The sequence below is a fragment of the Halichoerus grypus genome, chromosome 5 (genome assembly GCF_964656455.1).
Source record: "Halichoerus grypus chromosome 5, mHalGry1.hap1.1, whole genome shotgun sequence".
NCBI lineage: Eukaryota > Metazoa > Chordata > Mammalia > Carnivora > Phocidae > Halichoerus > Halichoerus grypus.
This window is the reverse complement of record NC_135716.1, coordinates 30,997,109-31,023,470: the sequence shown is the minus strand read 5'-3', so window position 1 is coordinate 31,023,470 and position 26,362 is coordinate 30,997,109. Positions and strand designations below refer to the sequence as shown.

Below are 26,362 nucleotides of genomic sequence, written 5' to 3'. Positions count from 1 at the left end.
CACAAAGCAAAAACCTATAGTAGATACTCATAAGATAAAAAGAAGGAAATAAAAGCATACCACTATGGAAATCCATCAATTTACAAAGGAAGACAGCAAAAGAGGACAAAAGGAGCAAAGGAACTAAATAACAGTCAGAAAACAATAATATAGCATCAGTAAACCCTTACTGAAAGTCTTTACCTGTTAATATAAATGTAAATGTATTAAATTCTCTAATCAAAAGGCATAGAGTGGCTGAATGGATTAAAAAAAAAAAAAACAAGATCCAACTATATGCTTCCCACAGAGACTCACATCAGCTTCAGGGACCACACAGACTAAAAGTGAAGAGATGGAAAAGGATATTCCGTGCAAATGGAAAGCAAAAGAGAGCAAGAGTAGCTATACTTAAGGTAGACAAAATAGAATTTAAGTCCAAAACCATAATGAGAGACAAAGAAGGTTGTTATAAAATGACAAAGGTGTCAATTCATTAAGAAAATATAATAATCATTAATAATAGATACACCCATATTGGAGCATCTAAATATATTTTTAAAAATACTAACAGATGTGAAGGGAGAAATAGGTAAAATACAGTAATAATAAGGGATTTTAATATCCCACATTCAACAATGGATGGATCAGCCAAGCAGAAAATCAATTAGGAAACATTGGTTTTAAACTACACTTTAGACCAAATGGACCTAACAGACATATACACAACATTCCATCCAATAGCAGCAGAATACACATTCTTCTCAAGTGCACATTGAACATTCTCCAGAACAGATCATATGTTAGGTCACAAACAAGTCTCAGCAAATTTAAAAGGGTTGAAATCATACAAAATATCTTTCCCAACCACAATGGTATGAAACTAGAAATCATTAACAGTAAGAAAACTGGAAAAAATTCATAGTTCATAAATATTTGTAAATTGAACAACACACTTTTGAACAACCAATGAGCCAAAGGAGAAATCAAAAAGTATCATGAAACAAATGAAAATGAAAACACAACATACCCAAACTATTAGAAACAGCAAAATCAGTACTAAGAGGGAATTTTGTAGAAAAATTTAAGAAAAAGAAAGATCTCAAACAACCTAACTTTACACCTCAAGGAACTAGAAAAAGAACTTTGAACAAACTTAGTTCAAAAGTTAGAAAGAAGGAACTAACAAAAGATAAGAGCAGAAAAATGAAATAGAGACCAGAAAAACAATAGAAAAGGTCAATGAAACTCAATGTTGTTTTTTTAAAAAGACAAACAAAAGTGACAAACCTTTAGCTGGACTAAGAAGAAAAAAGAGTGAACAGCTATAAATAAATTTAGAACTGAAAGAGGAGACATTACAGTTGATAAAACACAAATATAAAGGTTCATGAGAGACCAGTATGCCTAGAATTGGGTTACCTGGGAGAAATGGCTAAATTCTTAGAAATATACGACCTATTTAAATTGAATGATCAAGAAACAGAAAATCTGAACAGACCAAACGTGGGTAAGGAGACTAAATCAGTAATCAAAAACATCTCAAAAAAGAGAAGCCCAGGACCAGATGGTTTCAGTGGAGAATTCTGCCAAACATTTAAAGAAGAATTAGCACCAGTTCTTCTTAAACTTTTCCAAAAAATGGAAGAGGAGGGAACACTCCCAAACTCATTTTAGGAGGCCAGCATTATGCTAATACCAAAGCCAGATAAGGAGTCCACAAGAAAACTACAGAACAATATCTCTGATGAATATAGATGCAAACATTTTTAACAAAATACTAGCGAACCAAATTCGACAGCATATTAGAAAGATCATATACCATGATCAAGTGGGATTTAGCCCTGAGATACAAGAATGGTTCAATATATGCAAATCAATAAATTTATATATATGCCACATTAATAGAATGAAAAATAAAAATCATACAATCATCTCAATAGATGCAGAAAAACAATTGACAAAATTCAGTATCCCACCATGGCAAAAGCTCTCAATAAATTGGGTATGGAAGGAATGTACTTCAACATAATAAAGGCCATATATATGACAAGCCCATTAACATCACACTCAATGGTGAAAGTTTGAAAGTTTTTCCTCTAAGATCAGGAAGAAAACAAGGGTGCCCACTCTCACCACTCATATTCGACATAGTACTAGAAGTTCTAGCCAGACCATTTAGGCAAGACAAAGAAATAAAAGGCAACCAAATATGAAAGGAAGAAATAACAACTGTCTCTATTTGCAGAACATGATCTTATATATAGAAAATCCTAAAGACTCCATGAAAATACTGTTAGAACTAATAAATGAATTTCATAAAGTTGCAGGATACAAATCAACATAGAAAATCAGTTGCATTCATATAGACTAACCATGAACTATCCAAAAAAGAAATAAAGCAAACCATTTATAATAGCATCAAAAACAGCAAAATACTTTGCAATAAATTTAACCAAGGAGGTGAAAGATCTCTACTCTGAAAACTGTAAGATGTTGAGGGAAGAAATTAAACAAATAAATGGAAAGGTATTCTGTGTTCATGTATTAGAACACTATTGTTAAAATATCCTTACTACCTAAAGTGTTCTACATATTTAGTGCAATCCCTATCAAAAGTCCAATGCCATTTTTTACAGAAATAAAACAATCCTAAAATTAATATGGAATTGCAAAAGACCCCAAATAGCCAATCCTGAGAAAGAAGGAGAAAATTGGACACATCATACTTCCTGATTTTAAATTATATTACAGGGGCGCCTGGGTGGCTCAGTTGGTTAGGCGACTGCCTTCAGCTCAGGTCACCCAGGGTCCTGGGATCGAGCCCTGCATTGGGCTCTCTGCTCGGCGGGAAGCCTGCTTCTCCCTCCCCCACTCCCCTCCTTGTGTTCCCTCTCTTGCTGTCTCTCTCTCTGTCAAATAAATAAAAATTAAAAAATATAAATTATATTACAAAGCTGTAGTAATCAGAAGAGTATAGTGCTGCCATAAAAACAGACACATACACCAGAGAAACAGAATCAAGAGCCCAGAAATAAACCATCCATATACTGTCAACTAATATTTGACAAGGGAGCCAAGAACACTCACTGGGAAAAGGACAGTCTCTTTAATAGTCTTGGGGAAACTGGATATTCACATACAAAATAATGAAATTGGATTTCTAACTTACATCATACACAAAAATTAACACGAAATGGATTAAAGATGCAAATGTGAAACCTGAAACTGTAAAACTCCCAGAAGAAAACACATGGACAAAAGCTCCTTGACATTGGTCTTAGCAATGATTTTTGGATATGATACCAAAAGGGCAAGCAACAAAAGCAAAAATAAACCAGTAGGACTACATCAAACTAAAAAGCTTCTGTACAGCTAAGGAAACCATCAATAAAATGAAAACCCAACCTAAAGAATGGGAGAAAACCTTTGCAAACCATTTATCTGATAAGAGGTTAATATCCAAAATATATAAGGAACTGAAAATTCAATAGAAAAAAACCAAACAATCCAATGAAAAAAATGGGTGGAAGACCTCAACAGACACTCTTTTAAAGAAGACATACAAATGGCCAACAGGTACATGAAAAAATGTTCAATATCACTAATCATCAGAAAAATGCAAATCAAAAGCACAATGAGAAATCAGCTCACACCCGTTAAAATGACTATCCATCAAAACAAGAAGAGATAGCAAGTGTTGGTAAGGATGTGGACAAAAGGGAGCCCCCTGCACTATTGGTAGGAATATAAATTAGTATAGCTACTATGGAAAACAGTATGGAGGGTCCTCAAGAAAATAAATCTAGAACTACCATATGACCTAGCAGTTTCACTTCTGGGTATATATCTGAAGGAAATGAAATCACTATCTTGAAGAGATATTTACACTTCCATGTTCACTGCAACATTATGCACAATAGCCAAGACATGGAAACAACCTGAATATCCATCACTGGATGAATGGATAAAGAAGAATATGATACACACACACACACACACACACACACACACACACACGGGAATACTACTCAGCCATTAAAAAAGAAGGAAATCCTGTCATTTGCAACAACATGGATGAACATTGAGGGCACTATGCTAAGTGAAACAAAAGTCAAAGAAAGGCAAATACTGTATGATCTCACTCACATGTGGAATCTAAAAAAGGTGAACTCATAGAAACAGAGATTAGAATAGTGGTTGCCAGGGGATGGTGGTTGGAATTAATGGTGAGATGGTACAAACTTCTGATTTTAAGATAAGTTCTGAGGCTCCAGTGTATAGCATGGTGACTGTTTACTACAGTCACCATTATTTGCTTGAATATTACTAAGAGAGTAAATCTGAAATGTTCTCACCACACAAAAAAAGTAATGTGTGCATTGATGGAGGTGTTAACTAACCTTATTGTGGTAATCATTTTGCATTGTATCAAATCATCACATTATATACCTTAAGCTTACACTATTATACATATAGGGAAATGAAAACATGTGTCCATTAAAAATTTATACACAGATGTTCATAGCAACATTCTTCATAATAGCCAAAAATGAGAACAATCCAAATGCCCAGCATGGATAATGATGGATAAATAAAATGTGATATATCCATACAGCATCATATTATTTTCAATAGAAAGGAATAAAATACTAATAAATGCTATACCATGAATAAGCCTCAGAAACATTATGCTAAGTGAAAGAAGTCAGATACCAAACACCAGATATTATATAATTCCATATGTATGAAATATCTATAAAAGGCAAATCCATAAAGACACATGGTAGATTAGTGGTCACCAATTCCTGGGGGTGGGCATGGGGAGTGACTGCAAATAGGTAAGAGGTTTCCTTTGGGGGTGATAGAAATGTTGAAAAATTAGATTTTTGGTGACAGTTTAATAACTGTAAATATACAATATCCATTGAATTGTATACCTTTAACAGGTGCATTATATGGTTTGTAAATCATATGTCAATAAATGTATTTTATTTTTTTAAGGCTTTTATTTATTTCTTTGAGAGGGAGAGAGGGCACAAGCAGGGGGGTGGGGAGAGGGAGAAGCAGGCTGCCCACCGAGAAGGGAGCCCAATGCAGGGCTCGATCCCGGGGTCCTGGGATCATGACCCTAGCCAAAGGCAGAGGCTCAACTGACTTAGCCACCCAAGGGCCCCAATAAACATATTTTAAAATGAGGCAAAGGTTGCTGGAGGAGGCAGGCATGGTATAAGGAAACTTTTTTTTTTTTTAAGGATGGAAAGGATTTATGTGAATGATATAGGTAGAAAAAGGGGAAGGATCCGGAGTAAAGACAGAGAAAATAATACAAGAGAGAAGTTAATAACATTGACAAGTCAAAGACAATATAAACCAGACTAAGATCAAGAGTTAATTTGGAGGGGTGCCTGGGTGGCTCAGTTGGTTAAGCGTCTGCCTTCGGCTAGGGTCAGCGTCATGATCTTAGGGTTCTGGGATAGAGCCCCAGTTCAGCAGGAGCGGGGAATCTGCTTGTTCCTCTGCCCTTCCCTGTCCCCCCCACCCTGTCCCCCTCAGATTCCTCCCCACTCCGTTTGTGAGCTCACGCTCTCTCTCTCATAAATAAATTTTTTTTAAAAGTTAATTTGGAGAGGGAATGGCATGGACAGAAGTTACTTCTGAGGCAAAGTAAAGGAGATGAGCTTTTGTAGACTGAAGAGAAAAAGGGAAGAAAAGTGAGAGTGTTCACATTTGATGGCCTGACTTTTCATGCAGAAGGCAAAGTAACATATTGGAGTGATGAATTTAGTAACTTCAGGAGAATAGTGATGGTTCAGACAACATATGTGAAGAATAAAAAAAGAAAGCTGATTGATTATATGAATAGAAGGATTTTGGAGACATTAAGGGCTTACTTGAGTTTAAATCAAAATTTGTAAAGCACTTAATCATCAAGGTTATACATTTTTCTCCAGCAGCTCTAGCTTTCTATGAAACAGAAGGAGAAAAAAAACTGATGGGCTAACTGCCTATAAACCTGTATTTGAACTGATAGAGTACAGTTTCCTGCTAAGGTTGGATGTAAAAGTGCAGATTTAATCAAGCGTAAAAAACTCAGACACTATTTTGGATATGATTATCACAAACTGATAAATTTCAAGACGTAAATTTAAAACATATTTTAGAAAAAAAATTTCAATTTAGTTAATCAGGACTAGACTTAAGTCATTCCAACTTGATTTTTAAGCTTACTGAGCCTCTGTGAGATTTTAGAAGTGGTGCTAAGGGTGGTAATGCTTCCTTATCAAAAAGAAATCTCAGGAAAACGAGGAGCCACCTACCATTCTACCAGATGGGTCCGGTAGGAGGTCCAGAATATCTGAACACATGGATGATTGCTGGTTATGTAGATTCCTGGGTCCTTTCTCACAGACACTGAGTTACACTCTGGGGGTACAGCCCAAACATTCTGTATTTTTAACCAGGTATAAAGGTGATGGTATTGTTAAAATGGTGAAGTTTTTCTAGTACGAATTTAAGCTGAAAGGTGATGGTGGGAAAAAGATCAGTTAGAAAAAGGGAAGTGGGGTAATCTTTATGGTTTGGCAAAAAGCTTAAGTTTCTGAAGGATTTTCTGGACTCCATTATTTGGTTTGACTAAATCTTCAACTCTTAAGTAATTCAAACCTTTTCTTCACATACATTAATAAACTGGTAATTCCAAGAAAGACGGTTTATTTATTTAACGCGTGCGGAAAACTAAAAGTGATATAAACAGATGTGAAAGGAAGAGAATAACCAGATCTTAGTAAATGTCTGTCAAAAGCCATTGATTCTTCTCTGCCTAAAGAATAAGGTTGCACACTAAAGCCCTTAATTACCTTGCTTTATAGGACCAAATTCATGGAATTGTCACTCTTAACAGTTCATAATGCCACAACGAACTTAAAATGTGACTATTAATGCTTTAGTCTTCGAGTATGGTCTCATAATGCTTCGTAAGAAGCATTTTATCTAAGTTGGTTCTAACTACTAAGTTTTGCTTTAAAATAACCTTCCCTCCTTCCTCCCTACCCCCACACAGCCCCCCAAAATTACAAGCTGCAAAAGTTTGAAGTAAATTGTGCCCCTCCCCGACACACACACACGCGCACACACACACACAAACTTTTTTAACACTGCCCTCCTAGGCCCCCAAACTCTACCTAACTCCAGGAGAGAGTCCCCTGGGCCACTTTTATCCCTGGCTCAGCCCTAGGGCCCCAAGACTCAGCCTCCCCCGCTTTCCCCAGCAGTCCTGAAAGTCCGGTCGGGTCCGGACGGGGCGGGGCGGGGCAGGGCGGGGCAGGCCTGCTCCATTGGAGCCGGACTGGGGGGGGTGGAGGAGCAGATAGGACCGTTCCGGCTTGCTTAAAAACCGCCAGCTTTTCGTCCCTGCATCTGTTCCAGGGAGAAAGCACCTACTTTACAAGCTAAGTTTTGCCTGACTTGGCGTTTGGAAGCAACAAGAGTAACTTTTCAAAAACTTTTGCCAGCTTCTGCTCCCCCCGATGCATAGTTTCCTGATGGTCCGCCCTCGGGCCAAGCTAGGGAAGCCCCCTCCCCCTCCCCGCCTCCTGTGAGGCGCGCGGAGCCACCGCCCCCGGGTCGGGTCGCAGGGGCGGGCGGGCGCGCACCCAGAGGCTGCCGCCGCCGTGGAAGCCGTCGGCCTCCCGGGCCCCTGCCCCGAGGCAGCATGGACTACCTGACCACATTCACCGGGAAGAGCGGGCGCCTTCTGCGGGGCACTGCCAACCGCCTGTGGGGCTTCGGGGGTGGCGGCGAAGCCCGGCAGGTGCGCTTCGAGGATTACCTGAGGGAGCCCGCCCAGGGGGACCCCGGGTGCGGGTCCCCGCCCCACCGGCCCCCGGCGCCGTCCAGCCCGGAGGGACCTGGTGAGCCCAGCCTTCCTTCGCCTCCCGCGCGGCCGACCCGGGCGGAGGGCTGGGGCGGGGGGTGGGGGGAGGTGCGGCGGCGGTCAGGGCTCGGGGTGGGAGTGCGCGGCCCTGGCTGGCGCCGGACGTGAACTGGGTGGGGGGGGTCGCGAGGCCGGACGTTGGCAGGTGTGCCTGAGCGGGAGGCAGGGAGGCGGTGAGGAGGGAAGGACTCGCTCTGCTCTGGGGACGGAAGACTTTCTGCAGTCTGCGTGGTAGCTTTTCCTGCTCTGCTCTTCCTGCTTTCTTCACCTAGACTCGACTTTATTTACCCCGCCAAGTATTTGGACGGTCTGATCCATTCTTTCTTCCCTCCCATTGGGAGGTGAATGTTGAACCAATTATGATGTCGGTGTTTTTCGTCTTTGAGGTAATTAAGAACGCCGTGCCGCATTTGGTGTTTTGGTTTGGGTCACTGTTTTTATTTGGTATTTGTCAACTGTTAGGATTCACTTCAGCACTTAATATTACTTTGGAAAAGAAAATGCTTAATTTACACTGGAACCTCGGTTGATTTTTGTGCCATGTACTTTGAAAGGCTGCGTGTGGTCTTGAGATGGCAGAACTTAGAGACTTTCTTTTTCCTCAATGATCACTATACCCACTCTTGTGTTAGTTTTTTTTTTTTTTTCCATCATAAAAATCAGTCATAAAGGCACGATACTGATATCTTATGGCATTTAAAAAAGCGTTCGCTGAAGAGGTGTTGCATACGATAACTTCTCCAGTGTCATTGGCCTCCTCTAAGTTAGTAAGTGGCAGACCTCTCCTACTCATTTATATTTTATTTTTGTTAGTTGTTCTAATGTGCATTTTGGTGTTATGAGAGTCAACTTATGAGCATTAAAGAGTTTAGAATATAGAGAAAAGCTCACAGAGTGTAAAATCTATCCATAACCCCACATTCTGCCATTCATTTTAAAGCAGTGAAACAGTGGAGACATCTATTGACCTGTGTGTGTAGGTGTGTAATTTAAACTTTGAAGAAACTTGAATATTAATTTTAGCATGGCCCCTTTAAATAATTTTTCCTCACTTTACATATGTCTTTAGAATTCCTGTTTATGGAATTAAAAAATGAAAAAGGGGGGATTACTATATTTCTGCTTTGAAGTGTTAACCAGATGCAGAATTCTCCTAAAGGTGGGACCAAGGATGAGGACTAAACCTTTAAAGTGTTTGAATAAAGGATTTCTAAAAATGAGTCTTTAGTTGCTTAATTGAAAACATGATAGGTGACCAGCCTCTAGATAGATGGAGAATTCAGAAATATGTGGTGTAACTTAACCAGGAAGGAATATAATCAGTATTTTAATGAGCCCAAACATATACATCGGATTCATTCATTCAGAAACATTTATTGAGCAGGCTGCTGTATCTGACACTCCTTCAGAGTTGCAGTTTTAAAAGTCCTCTTCTGATGAAGCTGCCTTATCAACTCATGACACATTGTTTAATATTTATGGTGCCCCCAGATCTCTGACACAAGTTAGGCCTTGTGATGTCCCAGTTATGACCACAGTCAGGTGGGCAGGTACGTCCTGTCATTAACTTGCTGAAAGAATTTGTACATTTACTTAATCTCTTTGGGCCTATATATTCTTGTTTGTAAATGAGGCTGATTAGGTAATCCCAAAAGTTCTCAATTTTAGAGCTCTTTTTCATTTAGAACACAAGTGGAAATGGTGGGTGGTAAAGCTAGAAAATACCATTTGGGTGTAAAAATATTGTGGGTCTATGAAGTTATGCTTACAGAGTTCTAAAGGCAGTTAAGGAAATAAGTGCTCCAGCAATAATTTGATCACCATTTTTAAAATAAGTATAGCTTCTAGATCGACTCCTTTGAGAGGCAACATGTGTATATGCAAGTGAAAAGTAGATGGTGCTTTATTTCTAGTTAGCCTTTGCTTAAAATGAGAACCTTTTTTGCAGCTGCCTACCCAGTGGATTTGGCTATAGGATTTTTCATTCTTTTTTTTTTTTGTATTTATGTGTTTCAGAATGAGTATCTGTCAGTGTGTTTGAAAGATTTCTTTTGCCCTTTCTGCTTGTGACTACCTTTATTTCAGATTTTTATAACAGCTGCTTAAGTTTCCTATCGTCTCTCACCCTTCCTTCAATTCTTTAAAATGTCCTGTGTGCTATTGCAGTATTTCTTTTTTTTTTTTTAAGATTTTTTTTTTATTTGACAGAGACACAGCGAGAGAGGGAACACAAGCAGGGGGAGTGGGAGAGGGAGAAGCAGGCTTCCCACATACCAGGGAGCCCGATGCGGGGCTCGATCCCAGGACCCTGAGATCATGACCTGAGCCGAAGGCAGACACTTAACGACTGAGCCACCCAGGCGCCCCCTATTGCAGTATTTCTTGTACAGACACATCCACGCTTGTAAATTGGCTGCACTCCAGGACCCCATTTGTTGTAGTGATCTTGCCCCATTTTGGGTTCAGTAATGATGTTGATAAAATAGCTTTGCTGTTGACATATTAAGAATGAATTAGATAAAATTTTGGTCAAATGTTTTTGATTTTTTATAATCAAACCACTTATTGTACTGTTAGTGTTACTAATGCCTTTACTCCTCTCCTAGGTGGCTGCTTTTGTTTTCTGACTCCAACTTTATATAGTTCCCCCCAAGAAAACCATAATTGGGAGTTAGACACATTAAGGAGCTTATCACACCATTGCTTTAGTTAATAACAATTACAAAGAAAACATTTTATAATTCAATTCTTGTTTCTGCCTAAAGAGTAAATTGTGACTTGATTCAAGAAAAATTTTTGGACCTTACAGCTCTTGTTTAGGAGCATGACCATAAGTCTATACTATGCAGCTTTTATTTATTTATTTTTTTTAAATTTAAAATCAATTAACATATAGTGTATTATCAGTTTGAGGTAGAGTTTAATGATTCATCAGTTGCATATAACACCCAGTGCTCATTAGATCAAGTGCCCTCCTTAATGCCCATCATCCAGTTACCCCATTCCCCAGCCCCCCTCCCCTCCAGCAACCCTTAGTTTGTTTCCTATAGTTAAGAGTCTCTTATGGTTTGTCTCCCTCCCTGATTTGCTCTTATTTTATTTTTCCCTCCTTTCCCCTATGCTCATCTGTTTTGTTTCTTAAATTCCACATGAGTGAAATCATACAATGTACGTCTTTCTCTGACTTATTTCACCTAGCCATTAAAAGGATTCACTTTACTGGATCATATAGTAATAAATAAGCAGATTTATCAAGTGTAAGTCTCAACTTATTGTGATTAGTTATTATCATAAACTACCCTGCTATGTCAACTCTTGTTTTCCCACTTGGTGACAGTATACTTTAAACGCATCTCAGTTCTATTTAAAATTTATTTGCATTTAGTTTTAGTGATTAAAACACTAGCTTTCAGGAGGAAACAGCAACAAAAGTAGTAGTTGCCAGGAACATTGGGCAGGCACTACCAAATAGTTAATCCTAATAACAGCTCTATAAGATAGATACTGTTATCCCATTTTTCTGATGAAGAAACTGAGCCAGACAAAGAAATAAGGGATGTAGAATCCATTTGAGTGTTATCTTCATATTTCTTAAGAGTGATGGCCCTGTCAGACAGGAAAAAAAAAATGTGAGAAGAATGCAGAGCTCTATCATATATGATGTTAAATTAAAACAAGTTAAATGAGGTAAAGGGTAGGATGGGTTGTCATTGAAGCTTAGAGTTAGGTATTAAAATGAGCTGAAAAAGCAAAATTCAATGAAGATGTTAGAAAAGTTATATTTTACATTAGAAATTGCAGATGCTGATTATCTGTAAGAGTTAGATAATTTATTTTGAACCCATGAAAGACCAAGTGGCTCTAAAGATTTGGAGGACCAATTGTTGCAGTAACTATTAAAAAACCCCCAAAACTCACAGTGTTGGTCAGTGGAGGAGAGTGACCCTAGGTGTCCTACAGTTTTAGTCTCATTTATTAAGGTGGGCAGCGGGGTGGATGAGGGAAAAGAACCTCACCTTGATAAACAAGCTCAGGCTGCTCTCATGGTAACTGATGGTAAGTTTGAGCTCATCATATTGTTTCCTTCTTAAACATGAGTTAAATTTCCCTATTTTAGAATTGCTGCTCATCTCACAGGACCACTGAACTGAAATCTTTTGTATTATCTGTGTTTTTGGGCAAAACTGTCTCTGAATATTTGATGCTACAATAAAGCAATGATTCTCAGACTTTAATGTGTGTCAGAATCACCTGAAAATCTAGTTAAAACAAAAATGATGGGCTCCTTCCCAAGAACTTCTGATTTAGTACTTCTGGGTTGGGCCCCATAATTTGCATTTCTAACAATTTACCAAGTAATACTGGTGCTGCTGGTCTGAGGACCACACATTGAGAATCACTACTTTCCTTAATGGGTCTTTTATCCATGGTAAGATTAGGAGTAAATATAATTTCATTTATTAAATGCTTAGTATTAATATTTTTGAATTAAGTTTAGGAATGATCAGTGTATTTGGTCTTCAAAATACTGTGTTTCTTTTTTTTTTTTTTTTAAGATTTTATTTATTTGAGAGAGTGAGCGAGAGAGAGAGCACAAGCTTGGGGGAGAGCGAAAGAGGCAGAGGGAGATGCAGACTCCCCACCGAGCAGGGTGCCTGATGCGGGGCTTGATCCCAGGACCCTGGAATCATGACCTGAGCCGAAGGCAGATGCTTAACCGACTGAGCCACCCAGGCGCCCCTAAAATACTGTGTTTCAGGGGTACCTGGGTGGCTCAGTCGGTTAAGTGTCCCACTTGATTTCAGCTCAGGTCATGATCTCAAGGTCATGATATGGAGCCCCATGTCAGGCTCCACACTCAGCACAGAGTCTGCTCAAGATTCTCACTCTCTTCTTCTGCCCCTCCCCACTTCACATGAGCACGCTCTCTCTCTCAAAAAAAATTGTGTTTCAGAGAATTAGGCCTATTAGAGTACATACAGATTAGTCTTTAAATACAATTTAAAATGAGTATTTGTGTAATTGTTTTCTAAATTGAAAGGTGCAAGTATTTGGCTAAATTTAGAAACTATGAGAATATTTAGAACTTAATTATACTTAAAACTTTATTCTAATGTATTTACCTACAGTTACATTCTTAGAAAGGTTTACTTCTTAGAGGCAATTAAAGTGTTTAAAGTAAAATGTAGTGAATTTATAAATGCAGTTTAATGTATGTGAGAAAATTTAATTACCCAGGTTTATAAATAGGATTAAGGATATTTAGTTTGTTTTCTGTTTGAGTTGATCAGCTATCAAAAGTACCTTGGGAAGTGTGTTAGGAGTTACTAGATTTTTTTTTTTTAAAGATTTTATTTTATTTATTTGACAGAGAGAGAGAGAGAGAGACAGCTAGATAGGGAACACAAGCAGGGGGAGTGGGAAAGGGAAAGGCTCCCGGCCAAGCAGAGAGCCCGATGCGGGGCTCGATCCCAGGACCCTGGGATCATGACCTGAGCCGAAGGCAGACGCTTAACGACTGAGCCACCCAGGCGCCCCAGGAGTTACTAGATTTATAAATAAAATGCACTTGATAGTTGAAGGCTTAAGGGAAAGCTAGGTTTTTATATTTGTACTTTAATAAATCAAACATTAATTAAAAAAATAAAGTAACTGCAAATAGTTTTTTGTTTATAAAGGCTCTTTTCATGGTCACCAATAAACTTAAATTAAGAGACTCTTGATAAATTTTGTTGAACGGAAAGGGGGCATGTATTAGGTCAAATTCATGTGTTAGAGAAAGGCCAAAAATGTGCCTTTGTTTTCTAGCAGTCAGTGAAAAAAGGGAAATGTGATCAGACATAAATCAGCATCCCTAAGATAAATCTGTTGCCTAGACAGGCAGGAGAAACCCGAATTAATTTTTAATTTTACCTAATTTAAACTAACGTAACCACATATGCCTGACTGCTATCCTATTGGACAATGCAGAAATAGAGTCCGGAATCCAAATTCCTTAACACAGTTCCTTACTATTTACATTTCAAGTGCTTAATAGCCACATTTGCCTAGTGGCTACTATAATGGATAAATAAATATAGAACATTTCCATCATTGCTGAAAATTCCATTCATTGCAGGAATATCACTATTGCTGATAGAATAATGAGAAAAAATTCTCATGGGACTCTAATAGGGCAAAAAGTATCCTGACCATCTTTATAGTAAATATAGCCTCTAATTTCAAAAAGCTACTTTTTAACACCATTCTTTAGTGTGGTTTAATGGTATAACAACAAAGTTAATAAAAGCAGTTCTGACAGGGCCAAAGCAATTAATCCAGATATGTAGTTATCAGAGGGTGTATCTTAACTGAGGGGTAGGTGCTAGATTATACAGATTTTAGATCATACAATGAGGGCTCTAGATTTTAGATTTCTGGAACAATGCTACTCAACAGAAATAAAACTTTAAGTAAAATTAAAAATTTAGTTTTCAGTCTCACTTGCCACGTTTCAAGCACTCAGAAGCCTTAAGGCTGGTGGCTACTATATTGGATAATGCAGATATAAACTTTCTATCACTGCAGAAAGTTTCATTGGAAAACACTCTACTAGAGCAATGGGTCTCAATACTGGCTGTATATTAGAATTTCCTGGGTAGATTTTTTTTAAAATTCTGGTTGTAAGGCCCCACTCTTAGCATGAGATCTCTACGATTTGACAGTAATCAAAGATTAGATCATAAATCAAAATCTCTTAAGTTTAGGACTTCAACTAGTTTTTTCTCAGGTGATTCTAATGTATAGGTAGGGTTAAAAGAAACCACTATTTTCCTCAATACTGTTTCTCTCAATCAAATTACTGAGCCTCAGTGGGTTTTTGTTTATTTTTTGTTTTTGTCCTTTTTCTTCACAAGCACTGTGGACATGCACCTGTTTTATAATTCAGGTTCTGAAAAGAGATGCATGTTTAAATTGTATGGCAGGGGCGCCTGGGTGGCTCAGTCGTTAAGCGTCTGCCTTCAGCTCAGGTCATGATCCCAGGGTCCTGGGATCGAGCCCCGTGTCTGGCTCCCTGCTCAGCGGGAAGCCTGCTTCTCCCTCTCCCGTCCCCTTGCTTGTGTTTCCTCTCTCACTGTCTCTCTCTCTCGTCAAAAAATAAATAAAATCTTTAAAAAAAAATAAATTGTATGGCAACCTCTCAATAGGACTGAGACCTTAGGAAAAGTGAGGTGACTATGAAAAGTTCCTGAAAAGAACTTGAAAGAGAAATGCTGAAGATAGAATCTTAGTATATTTGCTTCCAGTCTTTTATAAGACATTTTTTTTTAGTAAAATTCATGTATGCTAACTATGAAGAAGTCATAGATTGCAAAGATTAAAGTTTAAAAGCCACCTCCAATCTAGCCATCCAGAGACATAATTAATATTAGGATAGGCATTATTGTCCAGATTTTTTCTATGTATATATACAGATAGAATGATGTATGGAGGGTTTGAAGGAAGGGGTAACTGAAGGATATATTTTTTGCCATAAGAAAGTATTTTCTAAGTGGTGTGTCTAAAGTTAAGCAGAATTTGAGAAAATTCTCATACATTGGTATTATTAATTCTTGCTTCAGATGGCATTAGCATCTCCCATATTTTTTCTCCCCATCTCCTGATACTGACTCATTATTTTTACATTTTTCCTACTTGTAATATCCACAAATAGTTTTTCAACTACATTTTTATACCATTGTTGAGTACTTTCCACTAGTCCTTTTATCAAGCCCTCCTCATTCTTGGAATTTTTATTTTGATACAGTTAACATAACTTCAGTCTTCTGGCATTGAATAACGTTTCCATAAAGAAGTGTTAAGCAAGCTAGACTGTTTTTTCCCCCTAGTAGGTGATTTGCTTTTTACGCATGAATTCTTTTATTTTCCAAGCACTATTATTTAATCAGGAGCAGAAAGGGAATAATCAGATTTATGTGTACTTGTGTGTGTGTGTGTAATACTCTTAGGAATTACATCTTTCCTCTAGGATCCATGTTGATAGAGCAGTCAATATATGGAACAGCCCTGGTCTTGAGATAGAGGAAAAAGAGAGTTAAGAAGTATAACGTGTAGGGGCACCTGGGTGGCTCAATCGTTAAGCATCTGCCGGTTCGGGTCGTGATCCTGGGGTCCTGGGATCGAGCCCCGCATCGGGCTCCCTGCTGGGCGGGGAGCCTGCTTCTCCCTCTCCCGCTCCCCCTGCTTGTGTTCCCTCTCTCACTGTGTCTCTGTCAAATAAATAAATAAAATCTCAAAAAAAAAAAAAAAGTATAATGTGGGTCTTAACAGTTTACCTAGAATACTCCTCACTTCTGTTCATGTTTCATTGAGCAAAGCATGTTACATGGCCATGTCAGACATCAGTGGGATGCAGTGTATTTTATATTCTGCCCAGGAAGGAATATAGGACACTCAGTAACAATGTAGTCTTATCACAATGACTATTTTAGAAAACATATGAATTTGACAGAAATTTGAAAATTGCTAGTCTTTCTGTCACCAGTAGGGAAGCCATTTCTTCTGCCAGTTATTCAGTCTGCAAGTTCGAGCCTTCCAAAAGTTCTATTAACAGTGCTTCTCAAATTTGTTGCACATGCGTATCAATTGGGAATCAGTAGTTCTGGAGTGAAGCCTGAGATTCTGCATTCACTGACAGCTGCATTCACTGGACGCACCCAGGTGATGCCAATGCTGTTGGTCCCTGAAAAACAACTTTAAGTAGCAAGGCTGTCTCTATATAGCACTTTATATAATGGAGCTTTTCACTTAGAAGCAGACCACTGAAAAAATCTTCGGCTAGATAGAGAAGAGGGGCACTAAAGGGGAACAACTAATGGGTCGGAGACCAAGAAGAGTATATGAGATATTACCAAATAAAGGGAAAGATGAACATTGAGAAGGAATTAGTTGAATGCTTCAGAAAGATCAAATAAAATAAAATTGAACAGGCCCATCATATTTGCCACTTGGTTTGTTCTTTTCCAAGGCAGGTTTAGTGAACTGAGAAGAGAGAAGCTATTGTAGTGCATTGTGGAATCAGTAGGTGGTGATGGAGTAAAGACCGGAAAGTAGACTCTTATTTCCAAAAGTTCAACTGTGAAAAGAAGCAGAAAGATGGTGTGAAATCTAGAAGAGGGTGTTTACAAAGTTGAAGAGAAATTGAGGGATTTTTAGAATTTATTTTTGTTTTGATTATGGATAAAGAGTCATCAGAAGAGAAAGTTTAAAAATACAGGCATTTTTTCCCTGTATTACCTCACTATAGAGGGAATCAGTTAATTAGAAAAGCTGTAATCAGAATATCTCTTGTAGTTTAGAAGATGCTTTTGAAGTTTTAATATCTGTATTATTGTGTTTGAAAATACTGATTCTCAGCTCAATATTTTTAAATTATCACACTTTTTATCAGTAGCTACTACCCAAATTAGAATATTCAGTTATAGTAGTGGGCATTTAGTATTTTAAAACTGGATCTCATGCTATTTTCATTGTTGGTTTACAGCTTGTTTTCCTCCTCCAGTTTGCCTTTTCCATTCTATTACCAAAATGACTTTAGTTTAAAATTTTGATACTGCTTTTTCAATTCTCTGCTTAAAAATCTTTGGGACTTCTGAGCCTGGTAATAGCAAGCTGGGTAATTCAGACTATCCTGCTGAGAACAATTTGAAAAGCTGGGCCAAAGCAAAATACATTTTATTGAGGGTATCAGAAAGCAAACTGATACGACTAGACTAGGATCTAAGTGAGGACAGAGGCCAAGGAGGAGCAACTCCAATTTGGGATTCCTTTTCCTAGGTAATATGTTGATTCCAGAAATAGCAACTGAAAGATTAAAAGGTGCTTTTAACAGCATATACGTATAAAGGATAAGGGATAAGACCCACTACAAGGGAGGTGGTGAACTCTCACTTAGGACCCTAAAACATTGTATCTGAGATATATAGAGAAACTGAAGTAGGTAGATTCTCATGAGAGATTGGCTTAGCTTCAGATTATAATTCCTATATCTTCATTAACAAGATCTGGTATTGCTAGTGTCCTCAGCTGTTTAACAGAAGCAAACAATATTTTCCAGAGAAATACAGCTTTTTGTGTGTCAAATTCTGTCTGTAGACAATTTTGCAAATACAGTATGCAGCACACAAAATATAATTAGGCACACGACAAGACTTCAGAAACAACAGTGAATAGAAACAGAGCCAAGGAACTCTGGATATTGTAGTTGTGATTTAAAATAGCCGTGTTGAGAATTTTGTGCTAATTGAGAATTTTGTAGAAAGATACAAATTATAAAAAAGAAAAATGGATATTCTAGAACTGAAAAATATAATCCAAGTTAGAATCTTTGTGGGTGACTTTAACAGCAAATTAGCCACACCATAAGAGAGAATTAGTGAATTGAGAGATAGGTCAGAAGAAAATATTCAGAATAAAGAGAGAGGGACAAAAGAATGGAAAATATGGGAAAGGGTTAAGGTTAATAAAAGATACAATGGGAAGTTCTAATGTATGTATATTTGAGTTCCTAAAGGAGAGGAGAGAGAGAATGGGGCAGAAGCATAATTTAATAAGAGAATAAAAACTTCCAAACTGATGAAATACTTTAATTCATAGATTTGAGCATCCCTACAAACCTCTAGTGGAATCAGTACAAATCCCACCAAAGATAAAAAAAAATCTTAAAAGCAATCAGAACAAACAGTTAATGGTGTAGCAATAAAATTGGCAGTTGATTTCCCAACAGAAATAGAAACTAAAAAGCAGGGGAAAATATCTGCCAACCTAGAATTCTGTACTCTGTAAAAGTACCCAGAGTTGCAGTAAAAATGGTAAATATGAGGGCAAAACTAAGTGAATGTTGACTGTCTAGAAAAATAATGATTTATAGTAGGTTTTTATATATATATATATAATTAAAGTAATAACAGTTGCATATAAGTCTTGGCAGGGGCACACAGTTTTTAGTGTCCTTACATTGTCCAGGAAGAGGATAAAAGTACTAGTTAATATTAGACTGTGATAAGTCAGTATTTCAGGCTGTAACCTCCGGGATGATCACTAACAGAATTGTTAAAGAATGACTAACTTTAATGGTAGGAAAACAAAATTAATAAGTAGTAATCCAAAAGAAGGAAGGAAAGGAAGGTAACAGAACAGGCAGAAAAATAGAAAATAGAACAAATAGACAAAAAGGGCCTATTTAGAGACCTATCTAAAGTGTAAGGTTAGAGTGCCTGGCTGGCTCAGTCAGTAGATAATGCAACTCTTGATCTCAGGGTTGTGAGTTTGACTCCCATGTTGGGTGTAGAGATTACTTAAACTCTTAAAAAATTAAAAAAAAAAATGTAAGGATAAAGAAGGGTTGAAAGTAGAAAGAAAAAGTAAACACTGATGGAAGAATAACTGGTATAATTAATATCAGACAAAGTAGACTTTAAGGTAAGAAGTATTCCGAGAAAAGGCTCAATTTCCCAGGAAGATAAACAGTTCCTAATTTATATTAACCTAGTTGTCATAGTCTCAAAATACAGAAAACAAAGCAGAGAAATTTATAAGGGACCATATATAGCCCACAATTTTAGTGGGAGATTTTAACAACCTGTATTTAGTAATTTACAGAATAATCATACAAAAGCAAATCAATATGAATATAGAAAATTTGAAAACACAATTGTCAAACTTGACCTTATTGATAGGGTGATAGATTATATGTATGTATGATACACACACTTAACACTACCCTACAGTATAGAATACATATTCTTTTCAAGTACATACAAAGTATTTACTAAATTTACACATGATTATAAAGCAAATTTCAACAGATTTCAAAGGTTTGAACTTCTTTATTTTCTTTCATCATGGTGCAATTAGTCTAGAAATCAGTAACCAAAAGATAAATTTTAGAAACTCTCATATGTTGGCAAATTAAGCAATATTCTCTAATATCAAAAGAAATTAGAAGTTATAAAATATTTTGGACCAAATTATTAAAACACAGAATATCGAAGTTTGTAGGATTCATCTTAGAATGGGACTTTATTGCTCTAGATTACATGTAAGCGCTTTTGGTAATGATAGAGTAAAATCTAAGTCCCTTGCTCTTTTCAATATATCAAGATAATTGTATCTTGGAGGAAGTTTTATATATCCATTTACCTATCAAAAATTTACTGAATGCCTACTGTATGCCACACATAATATAAGGTGCTGGGTACATAGAAAGGCTTCTCAACCTTAATAGTATTGACAATCTGGGACAGAGAATTCTTTGTTGTGAGGGGAATGTGCTGTACATTGTTTAACACACAATGTTTAACAGCATCCATGGCCTGTACCCACTAGATGCCAGTAACATTTCCCCAATTGCAATAACCAACAATGTGCTTCATTTTCTTAGGTTGTAAAATGGATAATAATGATACCTACTTTTATAGGGTTGAGGAATCAGGTAAAGTAATAAATGTGAAGTACTTAGAACAGTGGCTGGCAAATACTGAGCACTTGATAAATGTTTATTATTTTGATTGTTAAATAAATCACAAATATGTATATATTTCTAAACTGTAATAACTTTTGTGGGGAAGAAGAATAAGGCCTCTCCTCTCCATACTCACTGTCTAGATTCTTTTATGCTGGCAGCTCTCTTTAAAAAAGGTATTGGGGCGCCTGGGTGGCTCAGTCGTTAAGCATCTGCCTTCGGCTCAGGTCATGATCCCAGAGTCCTGGGATCGAGCCCCGCATCGGGCTCCCTGCTCTGCGGGAAGCCTGCTTCTCCCTCTCCCAGTCCCCCTGCTTGTGTTCCCTCTCTCGCTGTGTCTCTCTCTGTCAAATAAATAAAATCTTTAAAAAAAAAAATCAAAAAAAATCAAAAAGGTATTACAATTACCCAATAATAGACTGGGCTAGGTAGCAACTGTGATCATTTTCAGAAAGTCTCAAATATTGTGATTATGTGATTGTATTTTCATACTGATAGAAGTGAATGATCAGTTTGTTTCATTGTGCTCTGGTAGTTATATTTATGAGTAAATGTCTTAACATTGGTTATTAACCTTTAGAACTGTTTTTATAATAAACATTAAAATAATATATAATTCTAAATTATTAAAGTGGATATTTTCAATTTGTTTTAAAGTTTATAGAAAGCTAGTATATTGGTTTTCTTGCTCTGAACTGCATTCCATGGTGAACTCTTGAAAATGAGAGCAATTGCAAACTTCATTGTGATTAAATATTTAATGAATTCTTGGGATATTATGAAACACAAATTGAAAAACTTCAGTTAGGCAAAGTAATGTAGACTAACGGTTATTCCTAAAATCAGTTAAGGATGGATATATGTTATTAAAAGTTATCTGTAATTGTACTTTGCATTGCTTAAGTTTAAACAGCAAAATGAGGATAGTGTTTTTGGCTCCCTCTGCTGTTTATGAAAGAGCAGAAATTACTATTTAAAACTTTTTAAATTGTTTAGATTTAAAATAGTTTAATGTTTTATCGTAAGAAAATCAAATTTAAATATATGCTGTTCTTTGGAGGAAAAGTGGATTACAATAAGCAAAAATAATATTCCTTTCCATAAGCATTATATCATTTTGCATTCCTACCATAAATATAGAAGAATGCTGTTTTTTCTATAGCCAAACAATATTTAGTTAGGCTTTTGAATTTTTACCAATCTGATAGGTGAGGAATTCTATCTCAATGTAGTTCACATTTGCATTTCTGTAGTTATGAGTTAGATTAAAAATATTTTTTACATGTTTAAGCACCATTTTTATATTCTCTTAATTGTCTGATGATATCTTTTGCCTGTTTTTCTGAGTTTTTATCTTTTATTCCTTCCCAGCTTTTAAGAATTCTGTAAATATTTAGGAAATAAAAGTAGGGGATATATATATAAAATTCATTGCCCTCAGGGGCATAATGGTTGAGCCATAATTCTTTGCTTTTCTTTATGGAAAATTAATGACGGTTTATGAGAATTGTGATAGTTCGAGGTATAGTTTAAGTTGTTGGTTCAGAGGAGGCAATGAGGAACAAAGCAAGCACAGTATTTTGTAGGTTGCCATGTAGCGGAAGGGCTTAAAAAGAGATAGAAACTTAAAACTGAGCCACGTGCTATGAAGGAGACATACAGATGCTATATGATTAATAACAGAGACTTAGGTTACCTTAGGTGATCAGGAAGGTTTTAGGAGAGCTTTTTTAAGTATTGTGAAACAAACTGACTTTTTTGGTATTCATACTTACTATTTTTATTATTAATGCTTTGTTAGAACTGTTCACCCAACTGAGCTAATTAGTTACATATAAACAAACTCTAGTATGATCAGAATTCAATTAAGATTGGATAGAGGGAGAACAAATGAAAGATATTTTCTAGATTATTTGGGGTTGGGTAGAACTAATTTCTTTTTTCTTCTTTTTAAATTTTATTGTTATGTTAATCACCATACATTACATCATTAGTTTTTGATGTAGTGTTCCATGATTCATTTGCGTATAACACCCAGTGCTCCATTCAGTACATGCCCTCTTTAATACCCATCACCAGGCTAACCCATCCCCCCGCCCCCCTCCCCTCTAGAACCTTCAGTTTGTTTCTCAGAGTCCATAGTCTCTCATGGTTCGTCTCCCCCTCCGATTTCCCCCCCTTCATTTCTCCCTTCCTACTATCTTCTTTTTTTTTTTAACATATAATGTATTATTTGTTTCAGAGGTACAGGTCTGTGATTCAACAGTCTTACACAATTCACAGCGCTCACTGTAGCGCATACCCTCCCCAATGTCTATCACCCAGCCACCCATCCCTCCCACCCCCCACCACTCCAGCAACCCTCAGTTTGTTTCCTGAGATTAGGAATTCCTCATATCGGTGAGATCATATGATACATGTCTTTCTCTGTTGACTTATTTCACTCAGCATAATACCCTCCAGTTCCATCCACATCATTGCAAATGGCAAGATTTCATTCCTTTTGATGGCTGCATAATATTCCATGGTGTATATATACCACATCTTCTTTATCCATTCATCTGTCGATGGACATCTTGGCTCTTTCCATAGTTTGGCTATTGTGGACATTGCTGCTATAAACATTGGGGTGCACCTACCCCTTCGGATCACTTACTAATTTCTTTGAGAACTATCATTTTAACCTTGTAGAATATTGAGGGTGACTATGGCATTTTTCCATTCACTGTCTTACTCAGTTTTGAGTTTTTTTGAGATTGATTTTAATCATTTTAAATTATTTAGATAGGAGTGGTATTTATCAATCAGTGTAATGGTTGTTACATGAAGTATAGATGAGAAGGTTAGGACTAATGCAAAATTTAAAGTGAAACAGATACCATAATCTCAGTGATAATAACAAGTTCAAGTGAAATATCTTGATAAGCAAAGATAAGAAAAATACCTAGTGGAGTTATTTTTTCCTGTGAGGACTAATGTTACATTTTTCAAACATGGTTTGGTTTATAATAATAATGAATAATAATAATAATATATATCCTCAAATATATAGTTAATTGTAATCAAGTTAGATAGGTTGAAAGAAATGATCCATAATTCAGTTTTTAATAAAACTTAATAATCCATGGGGTGCCTGGGTGGCTCAGATGGTTAAGCGTCTGCCTTAGGCTTGCGTCATGATCCTGGGGTCCTGGGATCGAGTCCCACATCAGGCTCCCTGCTCAGTGGGGAGCCTGCCTGTCCCTCTGCCTCTCTCTGTCTCTTATGAATAAATAAATTAAATCTTTAAAAAATAAAATAATCCTTTCGCTGACCGTTGCTTATGTTTTGAGTTGACTTCCTTTTTTTTTTTTTTTTAAGATTTTATTTATTTATTTGACAGAGACACAGCGAGAGAGGGAACATAAGCAGGGGGAGTGAGAGATGGAGAAACAGGCTTCCCACAGAGCAGGGAGCCCGATGCGGGGCTCGATCCCAGGATCCTGGGATCGTGACCTGAGCCAAAGGCAGACACTTAACAACTGAGCCACCCAGGCGCCCCTTGAGTTGACTTCCAGTTATTATAGTGTCTCATACTGGTCAGTTCCTAAAGCAAGCAAGCAAGAAGATACATTTCCTTTTTCAACAGTTGGTTGCATTTTAGAGCAGAGAATCCCAGGGAGCAAGCTGTAGTAGTACTAAGTCTAGTAGATAACTGCCCAGTGAGCTCTAGTTAGCAGTCCTTGACATTGCTCTGAAAAGAAAATGAATTTAATAGGAGTTTTACCTCATTTTCTTTCAGACACCGGCCAAAAGAAGACCTTAGACAAGAAAGATGGGAGACGAATGTCCTTTCAGAAACCTAAAGGAACTATTGAGTATACAGTAAGTTATTTGCTTTTGAAAAGACTGACTTGTCTTTGCAAGAGTGTTACTTAAGACATTCTTCATTTATACTATAATAAATAAAACAAAGATTGTTAATTGCCTTATTGCAAAAATACTTGCCATTCAGTAACTGTTTTATTAATAATACTTAAGTTCTTAATTATATTTTAGGTTTTATTTTTCCTTAAAGAGAAATTTTATTGTGTGATAGAAAGACAGTTATCCCAGCAAGTTTAATTTGATATAGATGGTAATTTATGGGGAGTCAAAATTCCTGTGTTCTAATAATTTTTATTAGATTAGGCTTTTAGGAAAACATTTACTCTTTTAGAAATGTGATCTTCATTATATTCCCAGCAGTGTTAAGAATAATGAAAATGGCAGGTAGAATACTTAAAAGATAAATTGACATTTATCTTCCAGAATAACCTCTCACATCATGATTATTTGCACTGATTTATGGCTAAGTTTGTTTGGCTTTGAATTGGAACTATTTTCTGTGTTTTTCAAATGACCTTCAAATCTCTCTGGCAGTCAACTCTTTACATTTCTGTTTACTATGGAAAACTAAAGTGAGAAATCCACTTTAGTCTGTGGTGTAATGCTTACCTGATCATATATGAATATTGTTTATTTACATAATGTTAACAAAATTATAAGCAGTTCTTTAACTGACCTTAATTTTGTGTTATTATTTTGTGTTTTTCTAATATGTTACAACTGCATTAAGAAGCAAATAGCAGTTTTAAACAATCTCTGCATTTGTGTCATCATGAAACCTTCCAGTCTTGGTTTGATTTTGATTATTTTCCATGTATCCTTAAAATTGGAAAAAATATCAAAAACTTGGTTAACTTGGTTAAAAACTCTTTATTTCTATAAGTTGTATAATTGATAATTTGAGATTTTAAGTATTTTTTTAAAAAGTTGGGACCCAGATATTTAGGGTAGAATTATTTTTACCATCGAAAGAATCTTAAAGTATATTATAAGCTTAAATTGAGTGTGCTTATACCTTCTCTGCATGATTGAGAAATTGAGAAAATAAGTTCAAACAGTAAAATAATGGGTCATGTAATTTGATGTATTCATTAGTGTTTATTCAGGCATAAGGCATTTATAGGCATGAGGCATAAGATGTTATTTACACATGTAATCATGTGATTGTGAGGAATTGTAAATGTTTAGTTTGTTTTGAATTTAGGAGTTTACCATTCTTTTCTTGTAATTCAATAAAACTTGTGTTATCTATAACAAAAGTAAATTTAAATTAAGAACCATTATTTTATAGGGGGAGTAATTGAAACTTGAAATTATATTTTTCCTTAATGTTGTAATTGACCTTTTAGAAATAATCAAGTGTTAACCAGAAAAGTTATAAAACATCCTCTTGCAGGTCTTTGTTTAGACTTTTACGCCCTATTTTTTAATTATTTGTTTATTCCCTATTCCAAATCCTAGAAGAAAGAAAGAAGTGTATTTCTAGAACTGAGTACGATTTTATTGTCTTCTATTCTTATTATAGTTTTATAAAATTTTCGTATAACATCTTTATATAAAATATTTATATAACATTTTTATATTTAGGAAAAAATATATTTCCTCTCTGTTCTCTTAAAATAAAACTTTTGATACCATAATGTACTCTCAGAATTTGTTCTGAAATATTTATGATCTAGCTTAAATATATTTCATACCACCTAAATATAGTATAAATCATTGTATTTACATAGCTTTAGAATTAAAGTCATATATATATAAACACACATACATATTGTTTTTAATTATGAAATCACTTTCAGTAGGAATCAAAAGTAGACCTTGAAAATGCTATACATTATCATTTTCTTCCTAGTTAACTTAATATTTGTATACCATTCTAATGAAAGAGCCATTTCCAAGGGCACTAATGAATTTCTAATTATCAAACCCAGGGGCCTTTCCTTTGTTGCTTTTTGCTCATTGTTCGTTCTTCCTGGTTTTACTTTTCTTAACAGTTGTCTTCAGTGAGGATCTGGGAATGGATAATCAGGCAATGTCTGAAAGTCTTCACTGCACCCTCATTCCTGGTAGTTGAC

At 36.4% G+C, this 26,362-nt stretch overlaps 1 protein-coding gene across 9 annotated transcripts in view; it reads left to right on the top strand.

The window, feature by feature from the left end:
• The window catches only part of OXR1 (oxidation resistance 1), a 437,299-nt gene that overhangs the window by 352,775 nt on the left and 58,162 nt on the right, over positions 1 to 26,362 (top strand). For 5 of the 9 annotated variants that reach the window (XM_078072091.1, XM_078072090.1, XM_036083875.2 and 2 more), the window contains one exon: positions 24,199 to 24,281. In XM_078072091.1, the coding sequence (XP_077928217.1) occupies positions 24,199 to 24,281 (83 nt within the window). Of the gene's footprint in view, positions 1 to 7,594; positions 7,893 to 24,198; positions 24,282 to 26,362 lie in introns of those variants that run through there. The other 4 variants (XM_078072092.1, XM_036083878.2, XM_036083876.2 and 1 more) reach the window with 2 other exon arrangements.